At 51.6% G+C, this 22,090-nt stretch overlaps 9 protein-coding genes across 9 annotated transcripts; 6 read left to right on the top strand and 3 right to left on the bottom strand.

The window, feature by feature from the left end:
• Positions 1 to 1,020: 1,020 nt before the first annotated feature.
• N7458_012020 (agmatinase) lies at positions 1,021 to 2,340 on the top strand (the record flags this gene model as incomplete). Its single annotated transcript, XM_056915402.1, has 4 exons — positions 1,021 to 1,108; positions 1,165 to 1,250; positions 1,309 to 2,014; positions 2,075 to 2,340. 4 exons carry the CDS (start codon positions 1,021 to 1,023, stop codon positions 2,338 to 2,340), a joined length of 1,146 nt encoding a protein of 381 aa, XP_056760156.1.
• A 2,474-nt stretch (positions 2,341 to 4,814) lies between these two features.
• On the top strand, positions 4,815 to 6,878 carry N7458_012019 (pyridoxamine-phosphate oxidase PDX3; the record flags this gene model as incomplete). Its single annotated transcript, XM_056915401.1, has 5 exons — positions 4,815 to 4,875; positions 5,003 to 6,008; positions 6,248 to 6,361; positions 6,436 to 6,529; positions 6,642 to 6,878. The coding sequence occupies 5 exons, from the start codon at positions 4,815 to 4,817 to the stop codon at positions 6,876 to 6,878; spliced, it is 1,512 nt and encodes a 503-aa protein (XP_056760155.1).
• Positions 6,879 to 7,233: 355 nt separating this feature from the next.
• On the bottom strand, positions 7,234 to 10,179 carry N7458_012018 (chloride channel protein; the record flags this gene model as incomplete). Its single annotated transcript, XM_056915400.1, has 7 exons — positions 7,234 to 8,160; positions 8,224 to 8,578; positions 8,638 to 8,963; positions 9,018 to 9,095; positions 9,149 to 9,508; positions 9,563 to 9,630; positions 9,693 to 10,179. The coding sequence occupies 7 exons, from the start codon at positions 10,177 to 10,179 to the stop codon at positions 7,234 to 7,236; spliced, it is 2,601 nt and encodes an 866-aa protein (XP_056760154.1).
• A 414-nt stretch (positions 10,180 to 10,593) lies between these two features.
• N7458_012017 (histone-fold domain-containing protein) lies at positions 10,594 to 11,322 on the top strand (the record flags this gene model as incomplete). The annotated part of the gene is made up of 4 exons (XM_056915399.1): positions 10,594 to 10,651; positions 10,709 to 10,794; positions 10,851 to 10,941; positions 11,009 to 11,322. The coding sequence occupies 4 exons, from the start codon at positions 10,594 to 10,596 to the stop codon at positions 11,320 to 11,322; spliced, it is 549 nt and encodes a 182-aa protein (XP_056760153.1).
• Positions 11,323 to 11,815: 493 nt separating this feature from the next.
• Positions 11,816 to 12,741, top strand: rip1 (ubiquinol--cytochrome-c reductase catalytic subunit RIP1; the record flags this gene model as incomplete). Its single annotated transcript, XM_056915398.1, has 3 exons — positions 11,816 to 12,107; positions 12,247 to 12,335; positions 12,409 to 12,741. The coding sequence occupies 3 exons, from the start codon at positions 11,816 to 11,818 to the stop codon at positions 12,739 to 12,741; spliced, it is 714 nt and encodes a 237-aa protein (XP_056760152.1).
• Positions 12,742 to 13,449: 708 nt separating this feature from the next.
• On the bottom strand, positions 13,450 to 14,984 carry she9 (putative mitochondrion biogenesis protein (She9); the record flags this gene model as incomplete). The annotated part of the gene is made up of 2 exons (XM_056915397.1): positions 13,450 to 14,297; positions 14,372 to 14,984. The coding sequence occupies 2 exons, from the start codon at positions 14,982 to 14,984 to the stop codon at positions 13,450 to 13,452; spliced, it is 1,461 nt and encodes a 486-aa protein (XP_056760151.1).
• A 753-nt stretch (positions 14,985 to 15,737) lies between these two features.
• N7458_012014 (putative stress response RCI peptide) lies at positions 15,738 to 16,356 on the bottom strand (the record flags this gene model as incomplete). Its single annotated transcript, XM_056915396.1, has 2 exons — positions 15,738 to 16,171; positions 16,299 to 16,356. The coding sequence occupies 2 exons, from the start codon at positions 16,354 to 16,356 to the stop codon at positions 15,738 to 15,740; spliced, it is 492 nt and encodes a 163-aa protein (XP_056760150.1).
• A 1,991-nt stretch (positions 16,357 to 18,347) lies between these two features.
• Positions 18,348 to 20,052, top strand: N7458_012013 (SH3 domain protein; the record flags this gene model as incomplete). The annotated part of the gene is made up of 3 exons (XM_056915395.1): positions 18,348 to 18,439; positions 18,498 to 18,581; positions 18,648 to 20,052. 3 exons carry the CDS (start codon positions 18,348 to 18,350, stop codon positions 20,050 to 20,052), a joined length of 1,581 nt encoding a protein of 526 aa, XP_056760149.1.
• Positions 20,053 to 21,048: 996 nt separating this feature from the next.
• Positions 21,049 to 21,992, top strand: N7458_012012 (glutathione S-transferase family protein; the record flags this gene model as incomplete). Its single annotated transcript, XM_056915394.1, has 3 exons — positions 21,049 to 21,201; positions 21,329 to 21,670; positions 21,783 to 21,992. 3 exons carry the CDS (start codon positions 21,049 to 21,051, stop codon positions 21,990 to 21,992), a joined length of 705 nt encoding a protein of 234 aa, XP_056760148.1.
• Positions 21,993 to 22,090: the final 98 nt, after the last annotated feature.

Below are 22,090 nucleotides of genomic sequence, written 5' to 3'. Positions count from 1 at the left end.
CAGGTTTGGTGACAATGAATGGTTGGCACATTACTACCTCTGTCGATAGCATCCTGGATTAGCAGATCGTCATCGGGCATCGGAATCTCCTGTACAGATATCATCCCCGGGCCGTAAGTAAAGATGTCTCGGATGTGAACTTGACATTTGAAATGTCAAGACCAGGGCCTCCTCATATATGAGATATAGAGACAATATCTGTTTAGGTAAAAAGAAGCAAGACTCAAAAATGCAGGATTGAAGGGAAAGGGTACCTTGGGCGAACTTTCACCGCCACGACGATCCATCGTATCTTGGATTCTTTGGACAGCATCGACTTTGACGTAAAATATGAATGTAAGAACCTTAATCAGATTTGTATTGGAGCGAATATATAAGAACTGTAACGACCGTTGAGAAATTAGCTTTTCCGTCCCAGCCGATGCCTCTCCAGCATACTAGAAGAAGACAGCACTACAAGTGGACTCGCGTCACTGCGGGGCCCGCATCATCGCACTTTATACTCTAAATTGCTTCAAGAATCTATTCTTGTATCACATGGAACACCTTTGTGTTGTACGAAGAGGGTCCGTCTCGTGCAATTCGCATTCAAGTGCCCACTTCAGAACAGCCACGCCTGCACGCCCGACAAATGTCGCACCGAGATACCCTCTTTGGGACTAGTACATTGTCGGTATACTCGGGCAGCTGCAGCCTCAATTCGAAGATCCTAGGATTGACAGACTCGCCGCTCAATGCCCTATTTGGGACTAGGCCATTTTATGCTCGATTGGAATGGTGTTTAGGTAATAAATAGGATGACGATGTACAGAATCGAGATATCTGGACCTCTGGCCTCTGGGGGTGATCGCCTGTGGGGCGGGTCTGGCTGTTCTCGTGGGGTGGCAGGAGCCAGCGAGAGAGCCGCTTTGCGGAGCGGGGTTTCTTGGAGTATTCGATGGGTATAAAGACATGCGAAAACATGCAATAATATATGGAAAGGCAGACAAAAAAAATAGCTACGATTGCGTTGAGTTGAAAATGAAGTTTACATCTCTTTGCCTTTTGTCCGCTCTCCAGGCTGCCTCCGCTCTGAATCTTGGAGAGGGTTACGAGCACCCGATTGAAGGTATAGTTCCGAAGCTTGTTTTCGACCTCATTCAAAGAAAGCTAATGATCTCATAGATCTCGACAAGGACCTCCCCTTCTCACAGCCAGTGACATTTGCTCATCTCGAATGGCAGCGATGTCTAGCTGCCGATCACAACAACGTGCGTATACTGCATTCTTCCAAGAAAAAAGAACAAAAAACTGACACTATTCAAACAGCCCATCGACATTGCCATTCTCGGTTTCCCCTATGATACCAGCACATCCTACCGACCCGGCGCTCGATTCGGGCCCCGTGGAATCCGCGCCGGCTCTTCGCGGGAGAAAAAAGGTCGCAGCTATAACACAGTCTGGGGCGTGGATCCCTTCGATGAAGGGTTAAGCATTGTGGACTGTGGCGACATCCCAATCACCCCGTTCGATGCCGCCCATGCTTTCAAGCAAATGGAGCAGGGATATCGACAAGTCCTGCACCATTCGAGCAATATGTCCAAGGCCGCGCAGGATGCATGGCCTCATCCGCGCATTATCAGCTTGGGCGGTGATCACTCAATTGTCCTGCCGATCCTGCGTTCGTTGAAAAGTGTGTACGGGCCGATTTCCGTCATCCACTTGGATTCTCATCTGGATACTTGGGACCCGTATGAGGGTTACACGGGTATTGCGTCGGAGCAGTCTGCAATTACGCATGGAACTTTCTTTTGGCATGCAAGTCGGGAGGGGTGCATCAATAAGGGGGCTAGTGTTCATGGTGGACTGCGGACTAAGTTGTTCGGCCCGAAGGATTATGAGATTGATAATGATGTCGTTGGGTTTCATCGGATTGAGGCCCGGGAGATTGATGATATTGGTGTCAAGGGTATTGTGAAGAAGACTTTGGACGTCGTTGGAAAGAACCCGGTGTATCTGTCGATTGACATTGACGGTATGTTTTGCTCTGCCATGACAGCAAGGAAGCTGGGGGGCACTAACAGGTTCATTGTAGTGCTGGATCCGAGTATCGCGCCGGCTACAGGAACTCCGGAATCTGGCGGTTGGACGACCCGTGAGCTCAAGCGATATATCGAAGGATTAGAGGGGCTGAACTTGGTTGGAGCGGACGTGGTGGAGGTCAGCCCTCCATATGACTCGGTAGCAGAGACGACTTCGGTTGCGGCAGCGGATTTGATCATTGATATTCTGGCGGCGATGGTGAAGAAGAAGTCTCCGGATTTCAAGATAAGTTCTGGTGTCGCCAAGGACGAACTGTGAGGGACAGGCTTAGAGAGTGCTGCGGTTGTGCAAAACGAGCCTGCAGGATGTAGACGGCGATATAGCTTGAATGCAAACATTCTAGAGGTTATAACCCAGTTCCAGTCCCTCCCAGTAACCTTCCCCCCTAATAGCCTAGTGGTATCACCACTGGATGTCTCATCGGGGTTCGACCTCCATGAGGCGTCGGTAAATCCCCGGGGAAACGAATGGGGTCCTCTAAGGTGGAGGGTTACTTCTTTTTTATGCTGCCAGGACATAGATACCACCGCCGCGGTCCTATTTTTGTATATTCTCAACATGTTCCTTATATCAAAATAATCCTTAGACTTGGCTCAGTATCATATTCTCCTTTTGAAGCCTTTTAATGACTGTGGTGATTGTGTCATTGCGGTATTTGTTGGGTGTAAGCATCGCGGTGAAGTATTTGAGCATCACCGAGTGTCGCGAAATTGTTTGTATGGTGACGAGCAGGTCGAGGGTTCGATTCACAGAGGCTGAAGGTTTTTTTCGCTTTGGACTTTTTGGTGAGGATTCGTTGTTGAACAGTTGGATGTAGCTTGATATCCTTACCATATAGAAACAAACCGGCAGTTTCATGTTAAGCCACTACGAGGTTCATTCCCGGCGCTCCACCCCATCTGAAGGAATCTTTTTGGTAAGTCCCGAGTATCTGGAGTAAACTAGAGGGTCAAATCCAATCAAGTGTAGGTACAGTGGACTTGTGTCAGGCCTGAAGGAATTAAGGCAATGATTTGTATACATTAAGAACTATGTAACCTGTGGTTGAACCGTCATGACCTTATCATGGTTATCTAAACCTTCAGGCTACGTGCGGGGGTGGTCGATGGAAGGAGCCAGCGAGGGTTGCGATAGCCAGAAGCTGATAGGTATCTTAGTTGAAAAGTTACATCGGAATGTGATAAGGGAAAACTATACTTACATGTCCCGCTCATTGGCCCAGGAGCTCGCCACTTTCATCCGCGCCGTGACTGTCATCGGACCATTAAAGAATATAAATAATACAGGAATGGCATGCTCATTTGAGCCATTTCCCCCGATCTATAGCTAGATTTCAACGCAGGCCTCCATACGGCCTCTTCTTACCAGTCTCCACTATCTCGACATGCATCTCGCGTTCCCGCCTCCACCTCCAAGCTCAGGGAAGACATTCAAACCCTTGAGGAAAGCACTCTTACAAGAGAATGAGAAGACAATGGTGAGCTCTTCATCGGAATCGAGTGAAAATGGAGAGTCGAGATCATTCGCATCTCGCCTCGCCCCTAAACAGTCGTCTAAGAGGGGGATCTTTTCTAAACATCGCTTCTAAGCAGTAAGTCTTCGCGCTGTCTACCTTAGAATTCTCTGCTAAACATGTCTGTAGCTTCTGCATGTCTTTGAAGAAGACTCATTTCTTTCTGTTGGAATATGATATGTGACGCCTCTATCCCTTAAAGATGGTGATGACCCCTTGCCGAGAGCTATGATATCATCATGCTACAGCCCAACATGCTCTCCCCGCATCATTTGCCGAGCAAGAAACCTTGGCTTTGAATAAAACAAACAAACAAGCCAATATAGTCAATGCTCGATTGATTGGTCAAATAGAGGGCCATGCTGGAATAGTGCTATCTTCATCCTCGATCCAGACATGTCCACCCATCTATCTGTTATCTGGCTGTCGGTCAGTCTTACACCAGGCAGTCTGATGGGATCTGTATAGTCAGAAATTATTCGATTTATCTCGGAATTCATGATCAATTCGCTTCTTGTTTACCTTCTCTGTATGCCGGAGAAGTTTTGAAGTTTACTACATAGCTTGGTGACTGTAAACGGAATGAAGAGGGCCTTTACCGAAAGAAGATGCAACGAAGACAAGAGATTTAAGGCAACATGAGGCAATCATTGAACTTATTGAGTTTTCGAGGATGCCTCTGGTCTAGTAAACCAGCAAATTTCCCGTGCTGGAGCTTGTTTTTCCTAAATAGTGCGCGAAAGATATTACGCAATCCCTCCGAACGAGTATGGTAGGGTGATGAGACAACTTGGAAGTGCTAAAGAACATCGGCGTATATCATCTAATTTAAGAGTGACAGATACAGTAGATTTATGTATCAACAGGTAAAATGAGGTAAAAGTGTTAATCTTCGTGGATAACTGGTCTGACATGGTATGACGTCCCGGAAGAATCCGCGGTACGATCTTGGATCTAGAGAATGCCACCCAGCGCATGCACGCCTACCTTATTACGAGCTACCTTTCCATGGCTCGTCAAGTCTCCCGTCCGTTCCCAGTTCCGAAACTCTCAATTCTCTAGTTGCATTGTTGCGCCATTCTCTTTAATGTTCACCCGCATTTCTGGGCCTGCTGCACCCGTCACCCTTGACTCATTTCTCTGCATCAGCTTCCGAACCACTTTCAACCCACCCCACCTCCGTTTCTCGGCAACGCTCTCGTGCGCACGCAGGCCAGACATGTCTCATAACGAAGCGGGATCGAATGCCACTGCGCATCGTCCAAAAAGCTCATCTGTACGTCTGATATATCCACGCGCCCGCTCTCAATGACGCACATCCGCTGGCAACACGCTCCTCCGCGGGGAACTTCATCCACTGCTACGAAGCACACAGAGCTACAAGCTAACTCCAATTCCACTTACCAGTCGCCCCCGGAGACATTGAAGCTGGAGCCGAGACTCCAAGCAGCACTACTCCCCCAACACAAACACCTGCCCCTATCCCATCCCGCCTCGTCCAAGCCGAAGCTCTCCGCTCCGAAACCTCGACTCCCAGCTCCACGACCGAAAGCCAGATCCTATCCCATGCGGCACGAGCACACCAATTCGTGACTAACCCGCCCCTCACGGTATCACAGCTGCACGGCACAAATCCGCTCCACCAATTTCACACCTGGTTCCGTGACCCGCGGTTGCTGGCGAGCTCGGCGCCCGAGACTTGTACGCTCGCTACGGCTGAGCTCCCATCTGGTCGGGTCAGTGCGCGGACGGTATACCTCAAAGAGCTTGATGAGCGCGGGTGGGTCGTGTATAGTAACTGGGGGAGCCGGGAGGGAAAGGGCGGGCAGGTATTCGGTCGACAGGCGGTAACGGACGGCCAAGACACGCCAGACACAATTCCCGAGCCTGGCAATGAGACACAGCAGGGGTCCGACGTGGGCAATAAATGGGGTGCATTGACGTTCACTTGGGCGAGTACGGAGCGGCAGGTTCGCGTGGAGGGTATGCTGGAGCCGCTTCGTCGGGAGGAGAGTGAGTTGTACTGGCGCACGCGGGAGCGTGGCAGTCAAATCGGAGCGTGGGCTAGCTGGCAGAGCCGTGTACTCTGGTCTGCTGAACCAGCTCGGTTGGCTGAGCGCCAGCGGCGCCAGAGCGTGGCTAAGCTACAAGCTTCTGCGGGATCCTTGGGTGCTGATGTCCCCGCCGATATTGACCTGACGGATATCGATGATGGACGGGCATTGCTTGAGCAACGTGTCCGGGAGGTTGAAGAGCGATTTGCGGGTATCGAGGAAATTCCTCTTCCTCCTTTCTGGGGTGGTGTTCGACTGGTGCCAGAGTCGGTTGAGTTCTGGCAGGGCCGGCGAAGTCGATTGCACGATCGGTTCCGCTATGTTCGAGTTGAGGGTGAGAATGAGGATGCTAAATGGCGGTTACAGAGACTCTCTCCATGAAAAGCAATCTATAGATCTTATAAGAGTTAGCGAACGAGTTGTTTGAATATCGGAAGGTCTCATACATACTCCCCCATATAATGTCGATCCACTATCTTATCAGGCTTGGCACTCGCCTTCGCCCTTCTCCAGCCGAGGGGGAAATCGGAATTCTTGACTTGATCTCTATTTTCTGTCCAACTGTACAGCCGTGATACGATCGTCTTGTATATAAGAGCTCTGCGATGTCTTCCTCCAACACACAAACGCAACCTTCAAAGGGTACCTCATGGATTCTCATCGCAGTGGCTAGTGGCGCATTCGCCGCCCTGAACGGCCTCTTCGCAAAGCTGTAAGCTATCAATGACAATTCATTGCAAAAGCATTACCTCTCTATAGCCATTGATACTAACGTATACCTACCAGCACAACGGATACACACACCACCGCATTCGCCCAATCCATCGCCCACCTATTCGGTCTCGAGTCCTCCGATTTCCTAGAACTCCTGGTTCGCGGTGTACGTGTTTCCTCCGTCTTTCCTTGCCCCTTCCTACCTACCATACAACCATAGCCTGTCTCGATATAATCCCATACCCAATCACAATATATACTAATTCTATGTCTAATAGCTCTGCCTCGGCCTCAATGTTCTCTGCAACATCATCATGTGGGCCCTTTTCACTCGCGCCCTGACAGCCGGCCCCTCCACGACAAAGGTCTCTATCACAAATACCTCGGCCAATTTCTTGATGACCGCGTTGTTGGGGATGGTTATCTTCCAGGAGAAGGTGGGTGGGCTGTGGTGGCTTGGGGCTGCGATGATGGGCGCCGGGTGTATCTTGGTCGGGATGAGAGAGGGGGCGTAGATGCGTTTTGGATATGTATTCGAGCTCGATATAGGGAACTATTGGTATGTAGATGGTTATATCGAGGTTTTAACGGTTTGATGGCCGAGGGAAGATTCCGTGTTACGTGGAACCTTATCTCGTGTGACGTGAGATCCCTGGTGATCCGTGGACGGGCAGATGCTCTCAGCCTCAGGTCAGGTCCTGGATAGACAAACGATATCTACGTCTGTTCTCCTTGAAGCTCAAGGCAATGCAGATAGTAAATATGCACACAGATCGGTATGCTGGCTGGAACAGCATATAAATCAAGCAAGACAATGTACATAACCAAACACCTCTATCATCCTATCCCTATGACATGTTTGTTACAGCTCTAACGACCACGAGGCCGGTCTTCTCTCTCTTCCAATTCCACGAACGCGTCATCCTCAGTGCCATCCAAGATATCCTCGGGCTCCGATGGCCTCCCAGGTCGGTTCCGGTCCTGCAGACGCACTGGTCCACGAGCCCGGATCGACCCACTAACGAACCCAGCAACCGTAAGAATAAGCCGCCATAGCCGGTCCTCCAACGTCTCCGGGGCAGGAGTACTCAAGTGGCCACCTAGCGGAGCGGAGGCGAAATCGGATGCGCTCGTCGCGGCCAGTGCATGCTCTTCGGCTTCCACCTTGAACTGATACTTCAAGCAGTCCTTGACTGTAACCAAACCCGTCAGACGGCCACGGTGCTCGACGAGAATGACTCGAGGTCCCATCTTCTTGAAGATTTCCATGACAGTCTCGAGAGGAAGACGCGGGTGTACTGTCAACGGCGTGTGGTCAACGTACCGCGAGAAATCAACAACACCAGCGCCTACACTCGCCTGGATTGCGTCAAACGTGTCTGGCGCTTGTAGATACTGTGAACCAGAAGCGCGCTGTGCGACAGTTGCCTCGGCAGCTTCTTGAGTGAACACACATCGTGCTCGTGGTGACACCAGACCCTGGCTGCGGGCACGGTCGATGGCATACCGCAGCTCGGTGCGCCCGATGTAGCCAACAAGAGTCTTGGTACTGCGGTCTTCCACAATTGGGAAGCCCTGGAACTTGTTGTCGCTTAGCAGGTGTTCCGCTTCGCGCACGGGGAAGTCAGAAGCCGGCAATGTGAGTGGGCCTGTCGTCATTGCATGCGAGACAGGGACATTGAAGACATGGTCTTCCTTGTTGTCCAGGAATGGGAAACCATTGAACCAAATCATTCGATCGGCGATACCGCCGTTTCCAAATCGGTCTCCAACGGCTTTTGTGACACCGACCACAATCTGAGGAGACGCCAAGTATCAGTTATCGTGTTTGCTTAAACTTTTCATTGCGGACTGACTTACCATGGTCGGCAAGATGTATGTCAAGGCACCTGTCAGCTCAAACATGATGACCGTGACGGAGATTGTGAGGTGCATAATTCCACTAAGCGCTGCACCGGCACCCAGGAAGGCGTATGTACCAGGTGTGATGCAAGGCACATCCGGATCGCACGAGGCAAAAAATGCCGAATTTGGGAAGGATTCATGAAGTGCCTGCACCATGATCCCAACCATGCGACCGAATGATGCCCCAATAGCCATGGACGGTACAAAGATACCAGCGGGTACTTTGCAGCCATAGGAGATAATCACCAGTCCGGTGCGCAGAATCGTAGCAATGGCCAAGGACAGGACAGTCGACCAGCGGTTTTTAGTACTGTACAGTAGAAATGTCAGTCACATAGTATGGGATTGGCGAGGGGAGATGGTGCGTACTCGCAAATTCCATTATAATCATGGCCACCTGCACATTCGTGGAACAAGATTTCCATCATCTCAGTCATGTTGATCTTCAAGAACATGTTCGGATAGCATAGGATGGCTGTGAGAGCAGCAAGAACCACAGACTCCGTGATAGGCCATTGAGAAAGGTATTTCTTGCGGAAAGCTGCGACTCGCAGATTCCACTTCATCACGAACGCGCCATATAATCCACCAAAGACACCAATGAATGCAAAGAAGATTAGCTCGAAAAAGTGCCATGTACGATCATATTTAACCTGGAACATGACCAATTGTCCGGTCCTGAAGGGATTCAAGGCCTGCAAACATTAGCAATGCGCCCTCGAGGCAGAGGAGGAACAGAACAAACGTACCGCAAGGACACTGGTTGCCACCAAGGCACAGAAATAACTGCGCCAGAGAGTTTTGAGGGGGAAATAATTGGCCATTTCCTATTGACCATCAGTATGCAGGTCATTTAAGCTACCAGGGTACCGGAATATACCTCTAATGAAAATAGCACACCTCCAATTGGGCTACCAAAAGCCACAGCCACACCAGCAGCAGCCGATGCCGTCAGAATTTCTCTCGTCTTGGACGCATTCTGCTTGTATTTACCGAAGAACCGTGAGATCACGTTTCCTGTACACACGGCAAAATGAACACTAGGGCCCTCCTTTCCGACGGAGAGGCCGGATGCAATGGCTAGTGGCAACGCAATCGACTTGATGAGAAGTGTCCAGGCTCCCAAAAAGCCCTTCATGACGAAACCAGCAATAATGCATTTGATCTCAGAGATGCCGGACCCCGCAGCATATGGAGCAAATGTTTTTACGAGAATCGCAGCGACGAATGAAAGCAAAACCTATTAATATTTTAGCACGAGGACTTCTCGACAATGACATGACAGTAAGCTTACCGCAAAAAAGAAGTAAACCACGTAGTTGATTAGCCAAAATGAAGTCCAATGCTTCCATTCGGGACATCCTGTCCAATATTCACGTCAGCTTTCTACATGATATGCAAAATTTGAGGCATGCTCGACATACCTCCCTCGGCACCCCAGCAGCAGAACTGTTCGTTCAGGTAGAATGCCGTCGTGCAATGTCCCAACTTGATATCGGACAACCACTCGGTGATAATATTTAGGAGAGCCGAGTTCAGGCCAATGGCCATACCGACTAGTGTCACCACAAGCCAGGCCTGCCCGGCGTCATAGGACTCGCGTACTTTCCGTCGCCAGCCAAAGACACCTTCTTGGTCCCAGAACCCACCGCCGCTCCGTCGCTTGGCCCGTCGAGCATTCTGTTCATTGACCGCATCTTGAACCCAGTCAATGGTTGTGAAATCTTCATAGCGCTTGATCTCGCTGATCTCGTCCGTGATCGCGGGTGCCTGGGCGTCTTGACTGATGGAGGCAGGTTCGGGGTCAACGGACGAGGAAAGAGAACGGCCAGATAGTCTGCGCAAGTCCCGGCGCTCGGCAACAATCGACGGCGACCGTGAAAATGTCGAGGAGGGGCGTGTCGAGGTCATAGCATCGACCCAGGCGGTGGAAGCATAGTCGGATTCGAGTTGTATCGATGATGCTTTTCCACCGCGGCAAGGGATCGCAGGGCGCTGTGGGCGCAAGTCAAAAACAGACTGCAGCCAGGGTTATATTAGATTTCCTCAGGTAGTGTTCAGCTGCTGTCAATGATATCGTCACTGCAAACAATCCTGCGGTGGAACGAGGTGGAGGTCGAGGTTTCAAAGAGCTGTGTCTGGGCCAAGTATCGATAACGGAGCCGTGCTGAGATAACGCCGCGCCCACGCGTTTAACTTTCTTGACCTCGACACTCGCGCGATCTGAACAATTAAACCTAAGAACGCCTGCTCCTACTACAAGAAGAGCCCACTACAGCTGACTAAAACTCCAACTCGATTTTGTTTTGCGCGACAACCCTCACTATGTCTCCAAAGAACGTGACTGAGCCAGAGGAGATCACCGGACAGAGTGCTCTTCCCAGTGCGTTCAACCAACCCCCATGAAGGATGATGCTAGCAATGTCTAACGAAGTCTCAGTCTCTCGTATCAAGAAGATCATTCAACTCGACGACGATATCGTACAATGTTCCAACAATGCGACCTTCGTGATTGCGATGGCTACTGTGCGCGAAATACTCTCTACTACACTTCCTTTCGCGCCGACTAACATCACCTATAGGAGATGTTCATCCAGTATCTCGCCGAGCAGGGACACAATGTGGTAAAATCAGAACGGAAACCTCGAAAGACGGTACAATACAAGGATCTAGGTGGGTGATAAGTCATGCATGGTCGAAGTCCACCGGACAGCCTGCTAATCCTCATTCACGGCAACAGCTACCGCAGTTTCACACATCGACAACCTCGAATTCCTCGCCGATGTGATCCCCAAGACTACGACATATAAGCAGTTCAAGGAGAAGAAGGCTCAGGATGCTGCTAAACACATTGAGATGGAGAAGGGCCAGCGGACCTTGAATGGAACCGGGTCTGCGCCCAACAACACCAATGGCAACTCTGTTGAATCTGCTCTACCTGACGTATCACCGTCAGTTCCTCGCACACCCGTGGTCCCCGTGAGCGCATTGATTGCCGACCGAACGGTTGATCCTTCGACCCGGAATGACCCTGATATTGAAATGAAGGATTGAATTGAGAGGAACATGGCTCAGACTTGAGGGCCACGGTCTCTTATATACTGTTCTTAACGTTTGCATTGGAGTTTTACGGAATTTCTGGCGGGCTCATATTGCTTGCCCGGTAGGTACTTTTTCTTGGTTATGGTCGCATCGGGTTCGGTCATGGGCTGAGAAACTACCTTATAGTTGAGCCGAACGAGCCCAAACACATTCAAAAATGAAAATTTTGCACTTTCCAACCATCTGTCAATTGAAATAGTATAACTGTCTACCTGTAAATTATCTAATATCAAAATGTAAAGAAACCAGCATCGTTGCTCGAGAATGAAGTTCACCCGGGGACCCGCCCAGCCAATGACAGGCCCCGTGATTCCGATCGCTAGCGAAAGCTCTGGCTCCAACTTCGACTTCCGACTTCATCCACTCCCTCCCTCTTCTCACCCGCCTTCCATTCGACGCAACGCAATTGCGGTCAACATCCCACTCCGTGGTCAATTGCATCACCATGTCGCTCTCCTCCGCTTCCAGCACTCTGCTGCGCACTTGCGCCCGCCAGCAGCTGTCCACCTCCCGCGCCGCCGTCACCTCCTGCCAGCAGCGGAGGGGAGTCGCCGATGCGAAGGCCTCGTTCGAGAGCCCCTTCGCCTCCGCTAATGAGCGTGGCTCGACCCTGAAGATCCCCAATTTCAGCAAATACCAGTCCAGCAATGCTCCCCGCTCCAACCAGGTCTTCTCCTACTTCATGGCTGGTACTATGGGTCTGGCTACCGCTGTTGGCGCCAAGGCCACTGTCCAGGGTAGGTAAAACCTTTGTGGTTTTTTAAGGGATGAAATGGATAGATCACCATTGAGAGACTGAATTGAGCGGTGGAAACGGGTTCGGGGAAGGATATAATTTGGAACCTGCCCATGCTGACCGCGTGCTTTCTCGTCCAGACTTCCTCGTGAACATGTCCGCGTCCGCCGACGTCCTGGCCCAGGCCAAGGTCGAGATCGCTCTCGGTGCTATCCCTGAGGGCAAGAACGTACGTCAATTCCTCAGAGCTCCATTCACGCCTTCAATTGCCATCATCCCTAACATCGGTGTCTCTTTTCCAGGTCATCATCAAGTGGCGTGGTAAGCCCGTCTTCATCCGTCACCGCACCCAGGACGAGATCACCGAGGCCCGCGAGACCAAGTGGGAGTCCCTCCGTGACCCCCAGTCCGACGACGAGCGTGTCCAGCGCCCTGAGTGGCTGGTCATGCTGGGTGTCTGCACCCACCTGGGTTGTGTGCCCATCGGTGAGGCCGGTGACTACGGCGGCTGGTTCTGCCCCTGCCACGGCTCCCACTACGATATCTCTGGCCGTATCCGCAAGGGCCCCGCTCCTCTGAACCTCGAGGTTCCTCAATACAACTTCCCCGAGGAAGAGATCCTCGTCATCGGTTAAACGAGCCATCCCGCTTCGCTCTCTCGTGATTGATTCCGTTTGACACCCGAAAGAACCCGCTATGCTCAATTGCGGGAAACTTGTTTCTTTAGACCGGGAAAGGTGAGGATGGATTGTTTCAAGAAGAAGACTGCACTGGGTCGAATCTTGTCTGTGTATGTGCTTGTGTGATCTTTATTTCCTTTTTTTAGACAGAGCGGCCGTGTGTCTTGTCAAGATTTAAGAGACCGTGTTATAATATGGACCAAAATGAGCCTCTTTTCCCCCCCCTTTGTGTCCTCGGTCTCCAAGGTTGACCTACAGGAATGTCAATCTTGCTCAAGCTGCCAAAGCAGCTATGAGCAGGATTTCATCCCGCCGGTCTTCTTGAGTACATACTTGTGTTCTATATCGCCCCGTGTATTGCCTAGTCATGAAATTTCCTTTGTGCTTCTGAGAATTGGTTTCTGCATAAGATCTATCTATTTTCGTAGCCAAGCATGACATTCAACAGTGAGGGTATAAAATCTGCCAGTCACAAAAAGAAATGATTTCAATTATAGTACACGTGAGTCTTATCACCCACTTAGATCTATCTCTCCGTCTGTACATGATTGGCCAACGGCCTTAAGGAGTATGTAAAGAACTGGCAGGAACAAATGGAAGAGTAGGGGAAAACAGTCCCCTCAATCCCATATGTCTGCCATATACAGGAACGAGACACCACCTTTACCGAGGTCTCACGAGAGCAATCAACAGGCCCACCACAGCTGCACCGGCTGCGGCGCTCTGCATAGCAGCCACGGTAATATCACGCTGCGAGATAACAACGGCCCGCTCACTGAAGAGCTCACCAAACATCTGCCGCCAGTATTCAAGAGAGATTGGTGACAAGGGAATACCAGCAAGGCGAGACGAGAGAGATTGCTCAACAATGAGTTCGGGGGAGGGAGAAGCTTCAGGTGTAGGAGCCACCGGGATAACAGTGGGCTCCTCAGCAGCCTTTGCGTCAGGGGACTCAATAGCAGCAATCGAGGACTCGACGGTAGAATCGATGACCTCAGGGAGAATTGCCGTTGCTGCTGATGAAGAGACATCGCCGTCAATACGGTTCAGATTCTTCTCCTTTTCCAGTGCCTCGACGACCTTGTCCTCGAAACCCTTAATGAGTCGACGGCGACGCCACGGTTCTACAGCAATCTGGAAAATCAGGAAGAGGAGCACGTTCATTCCCATCAATCCCCATGTACCCCAGGTACTCATCCGGCGGATCTTGTCCGACCAGACCTGCTCTTCGTGGTAACGGGAGAGAATGTTCTTGTTAAGCGATGCGGCAGCCTCTTCGGCTTCACGCTCGGCGCGAGACAGGGCCTCTTGTGTCTCTGTCTCGGCCACTTCATTGGCATGGTCATTGCGGTAGAGCAAAGTGAAGCGCTCCAGGTCTGTGGGGGACCAGGCGTGCTTGCGCTGGAGCAGTTCATTGACTTCCCGTTGGGAGGTGGAGCGGTTGTTGATTGCAGCTGTGTAGTCTTCCTTGGCTTGGCGGACGTGTGCGCGAGCTGTGCGGAGTCGGGCTTCTATAGAGAGAGAATAGATGCCATGTTAGTGGGTGTATAGGATGTTGTATGACAAGTGGGGTGTCCTTTCCTACCTTGGGTTTGAATGTCCTTCTTGAGGATCTCGATGGCGGAGTAGCCAGTCAGGTCATTGAGACGCTGTCCAGCTACGAAGATGTTGGATTGTAAGTTATCCATCATCGTAGTGAATTGCTTCGACATTTGTGACCGGCGGTTCTCCAAGTAGGACGGTAACCCTCCGCTCTGCGCACCTTGAGCATTTGCACTCTGTGCCTTCGCTTGTCCTTGCTCGGCTTCAATCCCTTCCAGTAATGTTTTATCATCTAGTTTCGTCTGTGTCTGTCCTGTTGGAGCCACGTCGGTCTCCGTGGAGCTTGCACGAGGACTCCCCGCAGCCGCATCTGGGCTGGGCACGCCATCAGGCGCAACACCCTCTCTCGAAGCCTCAACAATTCTCTGCACCTCCGCCGCAGTCTTATCCTTCTCATGGAGCGGGGAGTATGACCCCGGGAGCTGACGGAACTGGCATTGGAGGCAGACAGAGAAGCTCCGGACTGTCGGCCTCGTGGGAAAAGCACTCGGAGGTGTTGGGCGGAGATGAGACGCTTGCACCGTTCGGGCGGCTGTGTGCGTGAGTTGTCGGCTAGACCGAAGCGATTGCCGCAGAAGCAATGGTATGGACTGCATGGCCGGTGTAAGGGCCGAGGACCTGGAGGAGAGGGGTGGTCGGTTGGGGTGTTGGAGTCCACTCCTTCACGGGCGGAAGAGGATTGCCTCGGAGCAGATTGGAGTCCGACGCTTATCAGATGGGGCGGTGGGAATCCGCCATCATCAGGTTACCAATTCGACATTGAGCTCGAATTCTTGTATTTTCGAGGTTTGTTGCGAAAACATCTTCAATGCATCAATAAATGGTATTAGTTGGTACCTGTTTGGGAGATCCCTGGGTGGATAGGTGAACTTCCATGCGGTCGAGTTCCACGCAGATGCAATATATATCTCGGTTTTGCGTGACTTCCGCGAACTCTGCACTCTACATTGACACAGGTTGGACCTTAACGCGAGCTGAAATCCACGAAGAATCTACCACATAGAGGTTCGAACGGGATAATAGACAGCAGTCGCGGTTCAGGCTAGCTCGTGGTGGACACAACTGTGGAGTTTCTCTCTACCTACGGGCAATGCCCTTAACATGAACCCTGCTTGCTGTAATAGGAATACTCGATGAAAAAAGACCGAGAAAAATAAGCTAACCCTGGAATTGCGTGCTGATAACACAGTTAATGAAACTATAAGAACATATCCTTCGTCAAAGTCATAAGAAAACCACCCCATCCAAAATCGGACGGAGCTTTTACGAGATACAGGCCAAGCAGATGCGATCTGTTACGGAAAACAGAATCAAGCAGTCGTCATCCCAGCAACACCCCTCGCCCACCTCTAATCCTGGGACTGAATCTTGTTGTCGCCCCTCACAGCTTCGGCATAGGTAGGTGGCGGTCGGGCCTCAGACCGTCCCTCGCCACTGCCAGCTCCAGCACCGTGCTGCGAGTGATCTGAGGGCTTCGGCGCGTTCGAGGGATCATTCCCCTGCTGGCCTTGCTGGTTGACGGTGCCGTAGGATGGTCGCTGGGAGGGGTGCTGAAGAGGCTGGTGTGAGACATAGTAGTACGTCACGCGACCGTTCTCGAGATCACGGCGCTGGCTGGAGCCGCCCGAGATGGGCTCGTAGGCTACGTCGTCGTAGTCGGGGTCGGGGTCGGGGTATTTCATGATGATATACCAGGCATGGATGAGGCCTGGGATGTAGCCCAGCAGGCAGAGGGCGATGTTGATGATGGAGTCGGCGGTGCAGATACCCGCCTTAATCCAGACTGTAGAGGAAGACGGTTAGATCGGCCGTCTTGGTTGTATAGTTTGTTTGCATAGTCTGTGTCGTGCAGCGGATGGATAGGATCGAGTGCAAGGGCTTCAATGTAGTGTGGGGTGTGAGATACTTACCAGCAATGGGTGGAAAGAAGACGGCGAGGACCGCCAGGAAGATATCGGAGCTGCACATGGCTTCCGAAGGGAGGGGTGGTTAGGTTGCGCTGTATGTATCACCTGCAAGAATGAGAGGATGGTGGACAGGTCAAGGTCCAAAATCAGGACAGAAGCTTATCAGTCCTCAAAAACAGGAGGTGGAAATAGTTTCTAATCAAATGTCCACGTCGTCTGGGATGAGTCGGTTTGCAGTTTCTACATTTCCGTGGCAGCCTGCTTGGACTTCTGGGGATCAGATGACGTTGATCATGTGACAATCTGATGCCGTTCTTGTCTGGAGGTGAGGTGAACAGTCTGGCCTTGAAAGTGAGGCATCAAACTTTGACTTTCTAGTCGTTGCCAGTCGACGCTTTTGGCACTTGATCGGAGGTACTGCATGTACAGACTGTAGGTGCTGAGTTGACAGGTCAGCTCAATAATGTTACCAAAGCTAGAGCTATTAGATGCCAAGCACTCTGCATCAACTACTTTTGCATGATCGTCATATTTGTACACAGAGGAGAACTAATGAACTTATTGGTCTTGCAAACCTTGACTAACTCTGCAGAGTATTTCGTAGGATATCCTGATCGTATAGGCGGGGGCCAGGGTCTTCACGCGAGCGTGGTTTCTTGGTTCTGCGTGCTTAGCGCTCGGTTCTTAGTATAAGAACTTGGTGTACCCGCTTGATGCCGGAACGCTATCGACAGCCGTTCTCTGTCCATTTGTACTCCGTTCTCCGTACCCGATGCGATACCATAGTTCTCTCGACACCCAATCATGCAGAAACCAATGTCGATGCCCATAGTCGTGTGTATAGATCGTCATCATGCTTGACGCATGGTCTACATCGTACAGCCGAAAATCCTCCGTCCCTCACATTCTCCCAACCCCCGCGCGGATAGCTCACATCATTTCTTGCAGAGTTATTGCAGGACGCAAGGCGAGCCTGGGGGAATAATCCAATTGCCCTCTCTCCTGTACGCCGTACTGGCCTCGTACGTGTATTGATTTCACAAGTCGAAAAATTTGCGAGGCGGGTGGGTGATAGCGATCGGCCCAAATGGGTCCATTCAGGGGTCCTCTGAGTGGTGGATTGTGACAACGCCAGGTCCCCCTCGGGACTAGCCAGCTCTTAGACAGGACTAGAACAGGTACGCTCGCTTTGCAGGCTTCCTTTGCTGCCAATCAGGCTAGACGCTGAGCGCCGTTACTCCCGAGTTGAGTCGAAGCTCTGGCTCAGAATTTTGATACGCGACAAAGTTGGGAAAGGTGAGGCCGAAGAAAGGTGTAAACAAAGCGATACGCTTGGCCTATCCTCCCAGTGCTGGCATGCTTCCTCAAGAATTCTGTAATCTATGTATAGAAAGAGGTAATTAATCGGCTTTTATCCCCGTCAGGCTCGGCCCTCGTTTCAGATGCTTCCAGACCAGTTCGTCTCAGAGTTCCGGCCCCCCCCTTTTTTATCAGTCCAATTTGCCCAGCACTAGTAACTTAGTACTCTTGGACATGGTACTTCGTCCAGCACTGCCCGAGTACAGTACCTCACAGTCTCCACGTCCCTCCCCCCAAACCCCCCAAACCCACGCCCAGACCAACCGAAGTCAGACCTACACACCTCACAGTCACAAGCGTCTCTTCCTCTTCTCTTCTTCCCTCGTCTCTCGATTGGCCATCCTTTCTCTTCGTCTCCCTCAATCGTGGCCACCGCGGCCCCTCGATTGATCTTTCCTTTCCTGCGGGTCCCACGTCCGTTGTTGGCGCCCGAGTCACTCGTTTATTCTCATTCCTTCTCACTACGCTTTTTCGTTCTCCCTTCCTTTCTTTCCCGAGCTAAAAGCGACTCATTTCGCCTGGGCAATTGACAATCACCGACTGCAATCATCCCGGATCTCCTGAGCAGCAATTGGAACCGACATGCGACGCGTGTAATTTCGACCATCTCTCGATAACATCTGACACATTCCACGGCAGCATTCCTCGGGAAACCGACCTGGAGGAGCGACTGCGGCCGACAACCATCCCGAGATGTCGTCCTGCCTGTCCCTGTCGGGGTCGACAACCTGTTCAGCATGGAGTGGCTCCAAGATCTCGTACAATTCCAGCCAATATTCGAGCTTGTGAGTGGGATTACACCCAGAATGTATCGGGGATCAATCAACTAACGAAGACTGGCAGTCCGTGGCTCGATGGTGTTTCTAATCTCACCTCATTCGATAAAGCTCTGAGCAACTACGTCGCAGACACATATGTCACTTCCAAGTATGTTTGTAGTTGATCATGGAGAGCGATCGCGTGCGATGATTGAAACTAACCGCCTACCTCCAGATATGCCGAGCTGTTGGGCTGTGAGGGCCTGAATACAAGCGCTTTGAATGATTATTATGCCCAGTATACTACCAGTGTCATCTGCAGCGGTCTCATCCAGAGCTCCAAGGACGATTGCAGCCTGTCTACCGCCCAATCAGAACCACTCTGTGCCGAGACGTGTGCGCTCATGGCCACGAGCGAGCAAGAGATTATGGTTAACAAGCAACTCTGCCCGAAGACCACCAAGGATTACATGAAACAAATTCGTTCCGATTTCACCATCTGTGCCAACCCAGCCGACTCGCTAACCGGCAGCTGTGTGACTGGATCCGACAACGAACCTGACAACTGTGGTTTCTCGTCCAACACAATCGGCCTCTGCACCTACTGTGCCTCCAGCTCGCCCAACTCGACTGATACGTGCTGTTCCGGTTCCAATGCCACGAACCGCTGTAATGGTGTTGTTATTCCAAGCTCCACCGCGACTCTACAACCCATCGTCACGACTACCGCCGCTGCTGGTACGGGTGCCGCCCACCGCGGTCTCTCAGGGGGTCAGATTGCCGGCATAGTGGTCGGATCGGTTGCAGCAGCAGCCATTATTGGTGCACTTCTGGCTTTCCTCTTCATCTGCACTCGACGTCGCCGCAAGTCGCAAACGGATGCTGCACTTAATCAACCCAACCCACAGCGCAAGGGTGCCTCCCCACCTATGCAGCAGCCGGAAAGCCCAACAGGATATAATATGATCCCCGGTGGCCGCGTTGCACGCATGTCCGCCTTGCGTGAGGTTCCCACCTCCTCGCCAGCTTACTCTCGAACGTCTGCTGCGATGTTCGGCGGTACCAAGTATAGCGACTCGTCTGATTCAGAAGTCATGGGTGCCAGCCCCGGGGCCATGTCTCGACGGATTCCCCCAGTCACCGGGAAGAGACATGGCTCGCTTTCGAGCAGCTCTGCCCTGGCTGGACTGGATAGTGACAGCTCACCTCTGTCCGGCACTGCAAACCAATACTCATCTCCCGAGGGGGTGACCAGCGGCCAGTCCGAGCAGCTGTCATACTTCCGGGACTACTACTCGCAAGACGACATTCAACCCGGCGACAAGGTAGCTGCCCTGTGGGCTTACTCTCCCCGGGCAGGTGATGAGTTCGAGCTGGATCGCGGTGAGATGTTGAAAGTGATTGGTATTTGGGACGATGGCTGGGCCACGGGTGTGCGTCTCCCCGAGCGAGCTGAGGATTATGACATCCGTCATCGCGAGCAGCGTGATAGTGGAGTCTCTAATGGCTCGCAGCGGCCGGGTCCGTCACCGGCACCCTCCGGCGAGATCAAGGCCTTCCCCTTGGTGTGCGTCTGCTTGCCACAGCACTGGCGGAAGATCATCGACGGTGGCGTCCAAGAGGACGATGATGAAGTCTAAGCGCGGGAGAAGACCTTGTTCTCTCCTCCCTTGTTTTCATGCGAATATTACGCCTTGACGACAGCGTGTGCAGCATTCTCATTTCGTCGCGCCAGCTTCGCGAGAAGTCATCTCACCCGTGTGCTTTTGTTTCTTCCTGAATCCCTTCCTCAGGCTGGCTGCCCTTACTATCTCCAATCCGAATGATCCAACCTCCCATGGGGGTCGTCCGGGGATGCGCTGGTGGGATGATTTTGTGTGTGCAAGTTTTTCTATTTTCTTATGCGTATTCTATATACCCCCCCATTTTACGGTGATCGATCTGCTCGTCCGCTTTTTTTTATCTTCTTTTCTCTTACCTCTCTCCTTTGCTTTCTGTCTATTCTTCCCCTTCTCTTCCCTTCATTGATCAAATCAATGTCCTGTGGAACCGAACGCTGGCGCAACGGAACTCGGGGCAGAATGAGGGCCACCCTTGCATATGATGGATGCTGGTCTTGATTCTTGTTTCGTCTTCTTATGTACATCGGTACCCCATCGTTGAGAGACTCTACGCCGCGTGTCCTGCGGTGATTGTTTTGGATTTCAGGATATCCGGATACATATAGTGCAAGGATTAATGTATGTACATAATTAGACTCGAATCTCATTCAAAAGTTGGCCTCAAAGTGCAGTTCTTTCTTTGTTCTAAACCTTGCTATACATTGTAGTACCAGTACTTTATGCTTAGAAATGTACCCGCCTCCACCACCCGACATCCAAACCCCACATCTCGTACTCAGTACAGTGATCCTCATCAGTACTTACCCGGCTCGGCGTTAAGGAGAACCCCGAGGACCTCGATTTCGCAATCTTGCTTTTACTAATCCCACCCCTCCTTCTACCACATTCCGTGATAACATTAATAATGGCGTCTTCCCCGGGTTTTCAGAGACCTGGGTATCTATAAATCCTTCCACCGGACCTCCCGGGTTGACTGAACTTATCTCTCGGGTATCCTCATTACAAATTCACACCATGGCCTCCCCAAAGATCATTCTCTACACCAACCACCGTTGCCCCTGGGCTCACCGTGCCCATATCGCTCTCAAGGAGCTGGGCCTGCAGTATGAGGAGGTCATCATTGACTTGGACGTACCCCGCGAGCCGTGGTATCTTGAGGTCAACCCGGTATGTACACGCAAACCAGCAGCTCGCAAGCATGTAGCAAAGTTACTGGCTTAGCTTCCGATAGCGGAGTATCCAGCTTTACGCACCGTCCTCCTAGAAACAGAGCACTGATACTTTCTGTATTTAGCGTGGCCTTGTTCCCAGCCTCTCGTACAACGGCAAGATCATCACCGAGTCCGGCATCGTCGCGCAATTCCTTGCCGACGCACACCCGTCTCAGCTCCTGCCTGCGTCCGGCCCGGCAGATAACGCGCTGTACCGTGCCCGCCTGGCTTTCTTCGTCGATGCATTCTTCAGCAAGGTTGTCCCGCACCTCACTGCCAATATCAGGTCCGCCTCGGAGGCAGACCGCGATGCTGCGACGGAGCAATTGGTTGCCGGCGTCGTGAAGGAAATTGAACCGCTCCTTGCTGATACTGAGGGCAAGGGTCCTTTCTTCGGGGGCAGTGACAAGCTCACTTTGGCCGAGGTATGTTCTGTTTTCAATCTTCTGGGCCCCACTTCGTTTCTCGTGCTTGAAGAAGCAAGAAACAAGTCGCAATTCTAAACAAGGCGCAATTCGTATTGATGATTGAGTGTAGGTTCTCTCTGGCTCTTTCCTGCTTCGCATCCTTGGCTTCAGTAAGCCTGAGCACGGTCTCGTCAGTACCAAGCTGCCTGCGCTGCTGGAGCAGCAGGCTCCACGATTCAAGCGCTGGGCTGAGGCTACTACTGCGCATGAGAGCGTTAACTTTATCTGGAACGAGAAGGATGTTGCGGATCGGACGCGGGCTAGATTTGCTCCTAAGTAACAGTAGGCTGCTGTATTTTGAGGATAGGTGATTATGAGAGCTTGTGGCTGGATCAGATGCTCAAATTATGACAATTTACATTTTATCCATTTCTGGTA

The sequence above is a fragment of the Penicillium daleae genome, assembly GCF_028827525.1.
Source record: "Penicillium daleae strain IBT 16125 chromosome Unknown utg000009l_segment0_segment0, whole genome shotgun sequence".
Taxonomy (NCBI): Eukaryota; Fungi; Ascomycota; class Eurotiomycetes; order Eurotiales; family Aspergillaceae; genus Penicillium; species Penicillium daleae.
The sequence above is the reverse complement of the archived record's forward strand: the minus strand, read 5'-3'. Positions and strand labels throughout refer to the sequence as shown.